The sequence below is a fragment of the Alligator mississippiensis genome, chromosome 11 (genome assembly GCF_030867095.1).
Source record: "Alligator mississippiensis isolate rAllMis1 chromosome 11, rAllMis1, whole genome shotgun sequence".
NCBI classification, from domain to species: Eukaryota; Metazoa; Chordata; order Crocodylia; family Alligatoridae; genus Alligator; species Alligator mississippiensis.
In genome coordinates, this window is record NC_081834.1 from 30,720,229 (window position 1) to 30,735,269 (window position 15,041).

Genomic DNA, 15,041 nt, shown 5'->3' on the forward strand with positions numbered 1-15,041 from the left:
CTCTGGGCCAGGAGGAAGCAAATTGAAAACCCTGCACCCTTTTCTGCCCTCCCTATTTTGGTTCCCAAACTGGATTTTCCTAGCCCAAGATGGCAGCAACCCTGTGGGAAGAGCTGTTCTCAGGTGATTTCAGTGATGTTGAACCCCAGCCCCATCTCTTGAGGTTTAGGTTTCCACCATGACGCTGGGCCTTACATCCAATGCTGTCAGTATTTACAGGCATGCTAGCTTCAGGACTGAGAACAGTCCCATTGATTCCAACGGCATTACCCACAGCAGTAAAAGTAAAGCATGCACGCACGCTTGCAGGACTGGGAAGCTGGTCAGAAAAACAAACAAACCCTTGTACAGCAGTACCTGCATCAGTGAATTCATTACCTGTGTGCGACAGGAAATTCTGGTCCCACAGGCTCAGCTGACTGCTAACTCAAGCATCCCTAATGTCAACATCCATTTCAGCACAATTCAGTTACAAGATTTTCATTAACTAAACCTGTCCTAACAGCTTGGCACAAAGTTCCTGTGGAGATTCAGATTCTGTACAGCAGCAGACTGGAAAAACCTCTTATATTATCAGATTACTGGGTTACTTTAAACATCAATTTGTGGCCTCTTGCCTACCATTGTTACCAGATTATTGCTTCTTGCCTGCAGTCACTAGATCTATTTTGCCTATGATTTATTTTATGTTTCTAACACTCTCTGCTCGCAACCGTATGAACAGCTGGAAGAGGGCAGCCCAGGCAGTCTAATGGGAGCACTTCTGTAAGGATCTCTTCTTCAGGGTCCTGCAGTCTGTCGTTTCCCAGGATTTCATACATCAGAGGATTGGAGCTGTCTGTATTTTCCCATACCTATGCATACAGTCCTGGCAGCTGAGCTCATCTCCTGCAGTCTCTACTGATGAGCAGTAATTCATAACACCATGGGAAGGATGTACATACTCTTTCTAACTGCTGCCATCGTCTTTGTCTTTAAAGGTAGGTGATCCTTGAATTTTCTTAAAGCGGGTAGGAGGAAGATGGAAAACGGCTCTGGAGGATGCATTTTTAATTAGTCCAGAGTTAAGGTTCAGCGCTAGTGAAACATACACCAGATTCGTATTAAGCGCAGATTTTTTTCTTAAGCAGTTTTTAGATCTCTCTGTATAAAGCAGTAACAACTTGACAGTCATGATCTGGGATGCCAAATGGCTGCCACTAAGTCACTTAAATGTTAATATAGTAAGACAAAGTTCTAGATATTTTAAGGCTTAGCCCACACTCAGTACATGCTATATAGTGCCGAAGCATCAGAAGAGATAGAGGATACTAAAAAAATTGCACAAGAGTCTTAAGACGCACTGTTCACAGTATAGCTCCCTCCCTGCAAAGCAGAGGTCTCCTTCTTACTATTATTGATGACCTGAGAGGTGATGAAAAAAATGCTAAAAAATGCACTAAATTCTTAGGTAAGTCAATGTAGTTGCTCTCGATAATGTAGTGGTTATTAGATATGCAATACACACACACACGCAAAGGATTTAAAGAACATGTTGTGGAAGTGTAAATAGGCTAATAATATTTAGGGAGGAAGAGTCTAAAAACTGAATATGAATCTGAAAAAACCCCCACAACTGCATAAAAGACCCAAGGAATATTAACTTGCTAATAAAAATAGATGAGATTATTAATAAATATTGATGAAAACAAGCAAAATGGCTAAAAAAAGTTAATTCTTCAGAAGCAGGAAAGCATCATTCTATTTTAAACTGGTAGGTTGGTTTGAGGAACTTTACTAACCTGTAAAAAGCAGCTTACCATGGGGTCAAAGAAGGGGATATTAAACTGTGTTGCCTGACATTTTGCAGGTTTGAGACAAGATATAACAAGTCTGGGGACAGAAGTTTGGCTTGTGAAACATTAAAATCAGTTCTGGTTCAGATTTCCCTGCTGATTACTCAAATTTTTTTTACAAAGGCTGAAAAGCCTCAGACATAGGATAGAACATGTATATAAATCCCACAGACAGTATTTAAAAAGTACCCTGTGTAGCTATTTCAGCTACATACAAGAGTCATCAAGAGCAGAATGCAGCTCTGTTAAGTTTGTGCCTCCTCACCCATGTTTTCAACTGATGTCCTCTAGAAATGCAGAATTGATCTGACTTGTTTTTTTCCATTGAAAGAATCTGGGGGGAATCTCATCTCAGTTCCAGGTAAGGGACCCCTAAGCACACCACTACCACCTTGTGGGTATGGTTTACTTCCCAACATTTTTATTCCTTGACCCTGTGGATAAGAGGGTAGTGGGGGATAATATGATTCTCTCTGGAGCCAGAAGAGAGTGAGTGAATGTGACATAAATCTGTCAGTTTGCAGCTTTGCCAGCAGCCATTGGAGCAAATCTAATAGCCAAATGGATATTTTAAGGCTTATTTTAATACAATAAGAAAGAATGTATTTTCTTCCTAAAATACTGAATTAATTTTTAATCCTCATTTCCATATTTTAATCATATGGATTAATCAAAAATTCCATATTTTAATAAAAATTCCATATTTTAATTTAATATTTTAAGTGTAATTCCCACTACCATGAGCTTCAGATTCCAAACAAAGCTTCAGCACTCCCTGGAAGATTGTCATGTCATAAGACTCTCTGATAGCTCCTTAGAAGATATAAGGATGTCCAGTCCATTTGCAACTGCACCCACACCCTTTCTGCAAGGAAAAAGGACTCCTTCAGCTCCAAACTATGATTTTATGAAACCGTCCATTCACAAAGATACACACGAAAAAGCTCCACATACCATTACATCTTAGTGCTCCATTTTTACTTATAGGAACATCAGAAACTACACTGTACTTTACAGTTATGCCAGGCTTTGTGGTTCCTCCAAGTACTGCACAAATACTGAGCAATTAATCTAGTGCTGGGCAACATGAATAATGAAAGCATTATCGTTGTGTCATTGTTCAACCCGCCCTCCCCTCTATCGGTAAGAAACTGGTGCAAGTGCAGCTGCAGAGGTTTAATGGCTAGTTATTAAACTTGAAAAGAAAACAGCATTTTGCCCTGAGAAGCTTCTGGGCCTGTCTCAAAAAACCAAAGCCCATATGTCTTCCCCTTCAGGTTTCAATTGTTCAGAAGCTGAACACAAGCTGTTCTCAGTCTTGTTCACCAACTATAGTCAGTTCATCAGACCAGTGGAGAATGTATCAGACCCTGTCATCATACAGTTTGAGGTGTCCATGTCACAGCTTGTGAAGGTGGTGAGTATCAGCTTTTTTCTCAACTGAGGTGTTATGCTGTCAGACTAAAGAAAGCCCCACTCCTTTTTCAACATGTCTGTGTGTTTTCAGGACGAAGTGAATCAGATCATGGAGACTAACCTATGGCTGAAACATGTAAGTAAAAATAACCACTAATACTGATAGGAACTCAATTGATTTTTATTTAAATTTAATTTCAATATAGAGTTTGCTGTTGTGTTCTCCAAGGCAATTTTGAGACATGATACATCCTACTAACCATTCTTTGGTTAATGTTTGTTAATCTCACTATCTAGATAACTGGACTATGACATTACATTTTACATTTAAAGCATTTTCCATCCAGAGATCCTACAGTACTTTAGATAGGTGGGTAAGCATTACTATTCCAATTTTACAGATGGATCATCTGAATCACAGAAAGGTGAAGTGATTTGACCAGGGTCACACACCAAGCCAAAGACAGCACACCCAGGTCTGTGATCTAACATTAAGGCCCACAGTTCCATGCTTGACCACTTGGGCCCTGGCTGAGTTACATGGTGTAGCAATTAATTAGTTCACACTACCTCTCCTGTATTTCCATTAGATCTTTGATTAAAAAGGTAGATGCTATTGCTAACCATGGGCAGATCTAGGATTTTGAAAGTGGAGGAGGGGCTGCAGATGGTGTGGTGCATAAGTGCATATAACACAGTATATATTTTTCTCCAGGTAAAAAGAACTTAGAAACTTTACTGATATGGGCATAGAGCTGTACCATTCAGTTTAAGATCGAAGCAAAAACAAATAACTTCATTGGAACATGCATTAATTTGCTAGATCAGTGTTTGTTCTAATTTGATTTGTATTCAAAAAGAATGGAAAGAGTCCCAGCATAAGGGGCACCTGGTAAGGTACTTACCTGCTCTTCGGTGCAGAGTGCAAGGGTGGCCAGGTTTACCTAATCCACTGCTGCCCCCTAGTGGGTACCTCTATATTTGCAATAAATACATGATGGAGGCTCTTTTGAAATGGCAGCGAAAACAAAGGATACACTGTGAGCTTCAACTTAATGAATCTCCAAAACGCGTCCCCCTCAGGAAAGAAAGAGTTGTCAGTAAGACCCTCCACACCCTGGGGAAACAATAGGGATCATGGGATTTCAAGCTGATACTATAGATTCTGGTAATGTACTTTCACCCTCTGCTCATCTAGGAGTCCCAAACAGAATCCAGCCCGCTGTGTTCGCCTAGGCCACATGCAACAGTTTTAGGCTGTGAATAAATATTGATTGGGCTGAAACCAACCCCAAAGGTAGTTTATGCCTAGGCTTTGGTCTGGGAAGACAGAAGAAGAGGAGAGCAAGGACTCTTCCGTACTCCATGCTTACATCTCCCCACGTCAGGGTTGCCAACCCTCCCCGATTGCTCTGGAGCCTCCAGGAAGTAGATATAAATATTCAGGAAACTGCTGAGAGTCACCTGGGAGATAAAATAAATACTAAATGTTGAATCCAATTTATACAGTAGTCCAATGGGTTTTTAAAATGTAATAGTAATGTGCATTTGCCTTCCTGTGGCTCCATAGTGAATGAGTTCAGTCATTTATACCAGTATGGTATTCAGTGATGAGACCTCCCAGAATAGATTCAGAGTTGGCAACCCTACCCCTGGTGTCCAGAAACACCTGATTTCATTGATTCCAATTGCAGCTGCTCAGACAGGACTGGATTGGGTGCAACTAGCATAAGGTCCCAGAGCAAGGTCATGGTGGAGGCAGGAGCAGAACTCCCAATACAAAATTCATGCATGGCTAAAAGAACTAAAAACACCTTACACCAGAAGCAATTCAGAGGTGCATTTACATTAATATTTAGGGCTCATCCTAACCCTCCGACAGCCCAAGCCAAATAGATCACCCATCCCTGTCTTTCTCTTACCGTGTAGCCACTGTGCATCACACTTAGCTAATGTTCTTCAAATGCAGCCTTTCTAGGAAACTGCTGGAAGAGTACTGGGCACTACTTTTAGATCACAGATGGAGTAAATGGGGTGCAAAAGGGTCAAAAGTCAGAAATAGAGAATTATGGGATTGCTGCTGAAGGACTTGCAGTGCCTTTGGCTTGTAGTACCTAGCTAAATTCTAGATGAAGGGAGGCAGCAGCACCCTCTCAATCTCCAGTGCTGGCATTCAGCTGAGTTTCTGGAGCTGGCCTGGCCTGCTGGTTTGGGCTGAGCCTGACTGATGAGAATTGAAGATAATTAGCCAGCCCAGAGCACAGTGCCAAAGGAACGCAGTTCAAAAGACAGTCCATACTGAGGGGCACAGCTGTCTGGCCCAATAACTTTACAGATGTGCTCTTTGGGTCAATTTTAGCTGTTAGTGTAGACATACCCAGAACTCTGTCTGCCAAACTTCTGTATTTCAAGTGTAAAATACTGGACTGCTGCTTTCTAAATAGTTTGTGGGACTTGTGGGACTTCCTCATTCCAGCTCCCCACACTGTTTCAAAATGTGCCCAACAGAAGGACTCAATGAAGCCTGAATTGTCAGTCATCAGCTACATTATTAACCTTTCCAAACTGAGAATAAGTATTAGCAATAATCTTTGCTCAGCAGTGTCTCACATACACTGACCATAGACACATCCGTGCACAAGAAATACCTCAAGCATCATTAAAATGCAGCCACCCCTGCATTGTGGAAGATGGTATATCCATATAGCTCTGGTGTAAGAATGAAACAGAGAACAAACAACATCATCCCTCTGAATCTACAGGGAAATTTTATGTGGAGAAAAATGTAACTACTTGTAGTGGAGCTTAACACACTGACTAATCTGAAGTACACCAGGATTTAAATTACTAGAGGTGGTCAGGACTTTTCTTTTTAAGTCTGAACCAAATGTTGGCAGCTGCAGTTTTACTTCACTTTCCTAACCTGGGTTCTTAATTCCATATTGACTTCCAATGAACACCATCACCTAGGTGATTACCACCACCATTTCCTACAGCCTTTCCTTTTATAGCTCCCATTAAAGCGTTAACTATAGTAAGTCATAACCATATTCTAACCCACCTAGTGCCACTCTAGTTTGAGGGACCTGGCAGCAAAACAGCACAAGGTTATATTTCCAGACAGTTTCCTTACAATAGAATAACCACAAAAATGGAAGACTAAATTCAGTAGGCGCAGAGGCCCCATCCACTCCTATATTCCTATATTTTTCAACTGGTTTTACTTTTCCTATGCGAATGGGGGCTGTAGGAAAAAATATCAGGGGCAACAGCATCCTAATGAAACATTTGCAGTGTGGACAGGAGGCAGCATTGTCCAATGGAAAGACACTTAGCAGCAGCAGACATTGGTTCAATTACCATCTCTACAATTTACCTGCTACGTGACTACAGTCAAGTTATTGTTTCTGTCTTCTCCCTTTCCCACTTTCCCTGTGGACTTTCAAGCTGTTGGAGACTTTGCCTGTATGTACAGTACCTAGCACAAATAGGACTACCTTCTCTGTGCTACTGAATACAAACACTTTCTTTTAACATGATACATATAGTCATCATCATACAAAAACCTTACAAATGACATGAACATTCGAATAACATGCTCTAAGAAATAATGTACAATAGTCCACATAATTTAGGTTTTTTTGCATTTCTAATACAGTTCGGTTTCTTCTGTGGTTAGATCTGGAATGATTACAAGCTTAGGTGGAATCCAGCGGACTACGGGGGTGCAGAGTTTATTCGAGTTCCATCTGACAGGATCTGGAAACCTGACATTGTCTTATATAACAAGTAAGATTTGTATGTCATCACAGCTGTTTTTACTCAGGCACACACAAACAAGATTTTGCTCAAACCAGCAGCACAGTGAATATGGGTACGTAATTTAAATAGTTTCTATGTCTTAAGGGAGATCTACCTACCAGCCACTGCAGTTTTTGCTGTAAAACTGAATGCTACTATTTTTGGAGCCCATTGAGATGAACAACCTGGTTTAAAAAAAATCCATACATTTTACTTGAAGAACACAAAAAACTTGAGGATCTACCACCTTTACTACTTCCTCTCCACAAACCACTCTAAGATATTTTCACCACCGTCTGCAAGTACAAAGTAAAGAAGAATGCATAGTTCTACAAAACAATATTCTTCTCATTTACATGGAGAAGATGCTTTTCAGTTATTCACACTTTTAACTATAATTGACTTTTAGATCCAGGATTTTAGCAGTTCAAAATTCTGCCCATTTGATACCAACACCTACATAAGAATGATCATATAAGAGCCCCAGGCTTGGTATTTCCAGGATTTTTGTTGAAGTCAATCAGGAACCCAGATGTTACTGAGCTAGCTGATATGTTCTATCTAAGGAATCTGGCCTCAATAAAATATGGTTAAACTACCCTCTGATGTAGTAGATTAGAAGTAGTGAGCTGGTGAGTATTTGGTAGTGAGTCCTTAAAGAATCAGCTCCTCCTCCTCCTTCTACAGCTAGTTAATCACATAAAGAGCTAAAGACCATTCCTTGGTATCTCTTTAACATGGGAGCAGTAACCAAAGTTGCACCAAGGATGTTGTGCAATTGTGAACAGGTAGGGAGATAATCCATGAAACATTATTAAAAACATATCTCCATTAAGAGGTTTGAGAACCACTACTGCAAAGAAGCCTCACATCAATAGACCCAATTTTGTACCACAGGCAAGGGATAGTATCAGCTATTGTGGAGTGGACAAGATAGAGCATGCACCAAACACAGCAAAAGTCAGCTTGTGTAAGCTTGTTCTGACACCCATGTTTCATGTTTGTTGTGCTGGGTCTTCATGGCATCTAACCATGTTACTGGAATAGAAAATAGTTTAATTAAAATCATTAACTGGTGTAGGACTGTAACTTCACCCTCGTCAATGGAACAATGCATTTACACCAACCGTTGTTCTAGTCCTACACATGCAGTTTAGCCCAATTAGTATTTTCATGTGACAACCCTGGATTAATGACCTGTATATTTATAGTCTTACTCTTAAAATTGTTTGAAATTAACTCATGTAACTGAACTGTCAAACTAGCTTTTTTCCCTTGGTTTGTTTTTACAGTGCAGTTGGAGACTTCCAAGTTGATGACAAGACAAAGGCTTTACTGAAATACACAGGAGAAGTGACCTGGATGCCTCCAGCCATATTTAAAAGTTCATGTAAAATAGATGTTACCTACTTCCCATTTGACTACCAGAACTGCACCATGAAGTTTGGTTCCTGGTCTTATGATAAAGCTAAAATTGACTTGGTTTTAATTGGTTCTAGTATGAATCTTAAAGACTACTGGGAGAGCGGAGAATGGGCTATTATCAAAGCCCCTGGCTATAAACATGACATTAAGTACAACTGTTGTGACGAGATATATCCAGATATCACATATTCTCTTTACATTAGGCGTTTGCCTTTATTTTATACCATTAACATGATTATTCCATGTCTGCTGATTTCTTTCTTAACTGTCTTAGTTTTCTATTTGCCTTCAGACTGTGGTGAGAAGGTGACACTCTGCATATCAGTCCTTTTATCCTTAACTGTATTCCTCCTTGTAATCACAGAAACCATCCCTTCCACTTCTCTGGTGATTCCGCTTATTGGCGAATACCTCCTCTTTACTATGATATTTGTAACTCTCTCCATCGTCATTACTGTGTTTGTACTTAATGTGCACTATAGAACACCCAAGACGCACACGATGCCTACATGGGTGAGAACCATTTTCTTGAATTTGCTTCCCAGGATCATGTTTATGACAAGGCCCACCAGTGATGAAGAATATAATCAGAAGCCAAAGCCATTTTATAATGGTGAACTCTCAAACTTAAATTGCTTCAACAGTTCTGAAAGCAAAGGTGGCTTCATATGTCAAGATGAAGCATGCAGCTGTTGTCAGTATCAGCAAATGAAAATCACAGATTTCAGTGACAATCTTACAAGGAGTTCAAGTTCTGAGTCTGTAGATGCTCTGCTTTCACTTTCAGTTTTGTCACCAGAAATGAGAGATGCCCTTGAAAGCATCAAATACATTGCAGAGAATATGAAAATGCAGAATGAAGCCAAAGAGGTAAGAACAAATGGCAACTTTGCTCAGAATATGGGGCCATTTAGAAAGAACATTTCAGTGGTATTTTAATTGACTACCCATGTTTCAAAATATATTTTGCAGAACAGAGCTTTACTTTATGCAAATAAGCAATGTATTATATTAGAAGAACAGGGGGCTTTGAATCTGCTAGTTAACTGCAACTCTTTTTGGGAAACAACTTGCACTGAACTTTTACACTTCTAGTAAAATTGTATTTGTCACTTAATGCTTTTCAAGACAGACATGGTTGAAAGAGAACATTAGCTTTATCACTAGGAATTCCCAGATTCTGATCTTAACACTGCTGCTGCCTCATTACTAGGAGGTCATGACTTCCCTGTCATTTGCCACCTGCTTCTGTTATTCCTTTTTAAGGAGAGTATTATTCAGACTGGCTGCAAGGCTTATGTTGATTCCAGTCCGTGCTGTACCCCTTCCACCCTTGCAAAAAAATAGAACAGCCATCCTCAGAGCTGATAATCTGCAGTGGTTCTTAAGAATAAATGTACATATTGTTTTAATAAAAAGAGGGGAGTTTCCTCTGGCTATGGATGTTTCTCAGTCATACAAAGCCAACGGGAAAACAATAAATTCCTGTAGTTATATCACAGGCATCTATTTAACTTAAAGTTGGGCTCGGGTGGGGGTTTGGGGGGGGGGGTGGGGGTTGTTTTTTGTTACTTTTTTGTTTGTTTTGCTGAATCAAAGCCTTATTCAGGACTCATTTTTTTAAAAATATATTTTAGCTTAGAAAAATTACTTTCTGCTTCAAAAATAAAACTGCATTACTAACTTTTGGAATAAGCTTAAAAATAGTTGTGCAGGTATATAATGTAAAACTAGGGAAGCTGTAGTAAAGATGAACTGTCTGAGTTTAAAAACACCAGTTAAAATTAGAGTGCATTAACTAAAGCTGTACCTAACATCAGTTCTTAACATTTTTTAAATGTTTATTATTGTCCAATGTGAAAACCAGTCCCGTGGAATGCACCTTCCTCCCCAAACCTCAAAATATGAAAGGGTACATGAGACAAGAGAAAGGCTATCATACATAATCATCTTTTATTAAGATATGTCAAGACATAGCATGCAGGTGTTGTCAGTATCAATTCATTGTGTTGAGTTTTTCAGTCATAAATGTCAATTCTCTTCTGTTCTCCCATGCATATACCTCTCAGCATCTTCAGTAGGAGAAATTTATTCGATAACCTGCAGTGGGACTTAAGTTCCTCAAGTGACTGGGTGGTCAATATTACCTATTTCAGTGTACCCCCTACAACCCTAATATTTGCTCACAGAAGAATTGCCACCTATGCTGAGGTCCTGCCAGGCTAACGAATAGTTTTATTTGAAATGATGCTCTAATGCTAATTTCAGCTTTAAAAGATAGCTTCTACCACTCATACCAAATAAGCTTCAGCTGTACTCAGTCAGGAATCATTGAGAGATGAGTGTGTAGCAAACTGACCTGCTTTTCTCTTACTCCAAAACGTACTTCGAAAATGGCCTTTTCAGGATGGATGTACACACGCTCCAAGTACGTTTTTGTTGAACACAGGTCTTGTCATGCATTTGTCAATCCACTAAACACATACACTTGCTATTTCTTTTGTTTATTTTCCAGATTCAAGATGATTGGAAGTATGTTGCCATGGTAATTGATCGCATTTTTCTATGGGTATTTATTCTGGTATGTATTCTCGGAACAGCAGGATTGTTCTTACAACCCCTGATGGCTGGAGATGAAGTGTAGAAATTAAAACTATTGTGTTCTAAAAGGAAGTGCCATGTTTGGTGACCCAACATGTACGCCCTTTTTTTATGCCACATGTTTCTCTATGTCAAGTTGTATTAGTAGCTTAACAACAACTCTTGGGTCACTATGTTTGACCCAGCAAGATTCATAATCAGTGTGAAAAAAATTTTAACTGATTTTTTAAAAATGTTATTTTAGTTAATTTCTAATATTCTCCAGACTTACCAGACATCTTTTACTAGAATTGTAGAAAAAGCAGTTTATGTACAAAAAATGTACAGGAGCGTGTTGAGGGCTCAACACAGATGTCATCAATAGAAGGAGAAAACCACAGTATTCCCATACAGTGTTCACAAAGTCAAGGCTAACATTATTTTCAACAGCATGGCTTCTGCTAAATTAAATAAAATCCCTTTAGGATGTGATGCGATCTTCTGAAAGCAAGGTCATAAGTGATACAATTCAAGCATACAGCCTTTAAAAAGTTTAGATGCTCAACTATTTTGCTGAAGTGCAGCTTCTTGTTATGCGATGTATGTAAAAAAAATCAATAAAAAAGTTGAGGGGATTGAAGAGTGGGAAAGTTATTTTAAAACTGGTTAATATATGAAGATAACCAGCAGCCATCGTTTGATTCTGCCCATATTTTTCTGTGTCACAAAACAAGATTGTCAGCAAGATGTCAAGATATTCAAACCAAGTTGTACCATACAAAACTAAACTAAAGCACCACACACAACCCCCATTTGGCATCAATCACTAGCTCACTGAAGGATTAAAATAGTGAGAGTGCCATGCAACAGCAAAGTTCTAGTTTCAGCAGATTAAAAAAATCCTGTAAAGTGTGGATAAACTGTTTCTAAGGCATACATCCCATAATGTATGTTTTGACAACAACCATAGATATGCATATAGGAGCATGATATATGACCAAAAGTAAACAACATACCTAAGTATTTGTAATGGGGTGATATTTGGTATAAATGCAAGTCATTCTCTCTATACCAGATTCCTTGGAAATGTTCTTAGAAATACAGCAGTTGATATTATCATCAGATGTAATTCTCTTTATTTTCATAAAACATTAAGTTGTCACAAGAGTATATGTTGTTTCTTTATTTTTCATGTGTGACAGATGGAGTGTTATATAACTAGGTAATTTCTGCACTCTGAACTGAGTAATTAACAAAAAACACAGACCCAGGAGTAAGGAACTCTTAAAAATAGTTTGGTTTTAGAAAACACAAAGGAACACCTGAGGATGAACCTCTACACCTAGAAATTCTGGTGTTCACCATTGTATCCTTAAGTAATGTGTCTAAACTATAGAAGTGATTAAAAACACTTCACAAATTTGGCAAAATGGATATTAATACCTATACAAGGACTGGTCCCCATTGTACCTGTTGCAAAAAGGGGAAAAACGGGAGCAGAAGAGTTTGGAACCCGCTGGGAAGACCATGCTCCCTCTCATTCAAATAATGTAGTTGCAGAAGTAAAAATACGTGCACTGTGAATGCAAGCAGAAACACAGATAACATTAGCAAGCAGTGTGAAGAGTAACAAGGAGGGTTTCTACAAGGATTAGCAACAAGAAGATGATCAGAGAAAATGTGGGTCCCTTACTGAATGGGGGAGGCAACCTAGTAACAGATAACACAGAAAAGGCTGAAGTACTCAATGTCTTTTTCATCTCAGTCTTCACAGGCAAGGTCAGCTCCCAGATTGCTGCACCAGTCAGCACAGTTTGGGGAGGAGGTGAGCAGCCAACAGTGGCAAAAAGAACAGGTTAGGGACTATTTAGAAAAGCTGGACATATACAAGTCCGTGGAGCCGGATGTAATGCATCCAGAGTTGCCGGGGGAGTTAGCTGATGCGATTGCAAAGCTGCTGGCCATCATCTTTGAAAACTTGTAGTGATTTGGGGAGGTCCCAGATGATTGGAAAAGGGCAAATATAGTGCCTACCTTTAAGAAAGGGAAGAAGGAGGATTCAAGGAACTACAGACCAGGCAGCCTCACCTCAGCTATTGAAAAAATCATGGAGGAAGTCCTCAAAGAATCCATTTTTAAGCACTTGAAGAAGAAGGTGATTAGGAACAGTCAGCATAGATTCACCAAGGGCAAGTCATACCTTCTATGATTAGATGACTGGCTCTATGGATACAGGAAGAGCAGCGGACCTTAGCAAGACTTTTGATACAGTCTCCCTCAACATTCTCACAAGCAAACTAAAGGAGTACAGGTTTGATGAATGGATTGTAAGGTGGATAGAAAACTGGCTAGATCGTTGGGCTTAGAGGGTAATAATCAATGCCCTGATATCCAGTTCGCAGTTGGTATCACGTGGAGTGTTACAGGGGTCCATCCTGGGGCTGGTTATGTCCAATATCTTCATCAACGACCTGGAAGATGGCATAGAGTGCGCCATCAACAAGTTTGCAGATGACACCAATCTGGGGGGAATACTAGGTACGCTGCAGGGTAGAGCTAGGATTCAGAGAAACTTCAACAAATTGGAGGATTGGGCCAAAAGACATCCCAACAAGGAGAAGTGCAAAGTCCCGCACTTAGGACAGAACAGTCCCATTCACTGGTACAGGCAGAGCACCAACTGGCTAATTAGCAGCTCTGCAGAAAAGGACCTGGGGGCTACAGTGGATAATAAGCTAAATATGAGCCAACAGTGTGCCCTTGCTGCTGAGAAGGCTAACGGCATACTGGGCTGTATTAGTAGGGGTGTTGCCAGCAGATCAAAGAAAGAGATTCTTCCCCTCTATTCAGCACTTGTGAGGCCACATCTGGAGTACTGTGTCCAATTTTAGGCCCCCCACTACAGAAAAGATGTGAACAAATTGGAGACATTCCAGCAGAGGGCAACAAAAATGGTGAGGGACCTGGGGCACATCACTTGTAAGGAGAGGCTGAGGGAACTGGGCGTACTTAGTCTGGAGAAAAGAAGATTGGGGGGGGGGGGGGAGGGGGGAGGCGTTAATAGCAGCCTTAAACTACCTTAAAGGTAGTTCTAAAGAGGATGGAGCTAAACTGCTCCCAGTGATGGCAGATGACAGAACAAGGAGCAATGGTCTCAAGTGGCAACAAAGGAAGTTTAGGTTAGATATTAGGAGGAAGTTTCTCACTCTCTCATGCCAGTAAAACACTGGAACGAGTTACCAAGAGAGGTTGTGACTCTCCATCCTTGGAGGTTTTTAAGGTCTAGCTAGACAAACCTTGGTTAGGATGATCTCATTGGGGATGCTCCTGCTTTGAGCAGGAGGTTGGACTAGATGACCACCTGAGGTCCCTTCCAAGCCTAATTTTCTATAATTCTATGAATGTAAGAGGACACAAGCATCCAAAACAAGTTCTGCACCCAGCACACATGGGTGCTGACCATCTACTAAAAGTTACCAAGATACTGAAGTTATACCATAGGTCAAATCACATACCATACTTATCTGAATCTAAGGCAAGGTTTCTTTCCCCATTCAACATGGGGGGAAGCCCCTCATCTTAGATTTGAGTACAAGCAGGGGGGAGCTCTGACTCAGACCCCGGGATGAGGAGGGGGCAGGCAGAAGGGGAGGATAGGTGCTGGGGATGTAGGCACTGCAGGGAGGGGCAAGCATCAGGTGAGGCATGAGGGAGGGGACAGACAGAAAGGGAGGGAAGCAGCAGAGGGGCAGGTGCTGGGATGGGGGGGGAAGGTGAGAGGGGTGCAAGTGGGAGGATAGCAAGCAGCAGCGTGTACAAGCATGGGGCATGCAGGCACCAGGTGGGGAGCACACAGCTGTGTGGGGCTGGTGGCAACGGACAGGAGTCAAGGCTCAACTCTCCTGTTGCCTGTCCCACTACCACCAGCCCCCCTGCTGCTGTCTGCCCCACAGCAGCAGTTTGGGGGAATTAATTTAAGATGAG

General features: G+C 40.6%; 1 protein-coding gene across 1 annotated transcript; it reads left to right on the top strand.

Moving 5' to 3' along the window:
- Positions 1-394: 394 nt before the first annotated feature.
- CHRNA3 (cholinergic receptor nicotinic alpha 3 subunit) lies at positions 395-11,692 on the top strand. The gene is made up of 6 exons (XM_006261354.4): positions 395-980; positions 3,113-3,252; positions 3,343-3,387; positions 6,931-7,040; positions 8,345-9,347; positions 10,993-11,692. The coding sequence occupies exons 1-6, from the start codon at positions 926-928 to the stop codon at positions 11,119-11,121; spliced, it is 1,482 nt and encodes a 493-aa protein (XP_006261416.1). The 5' UTR covers positions 395-925; the 3' UTR covers positions 11,122-11,692.
- Positions 11,693-15,041: the final 3,349 nt, after the last annotated feature.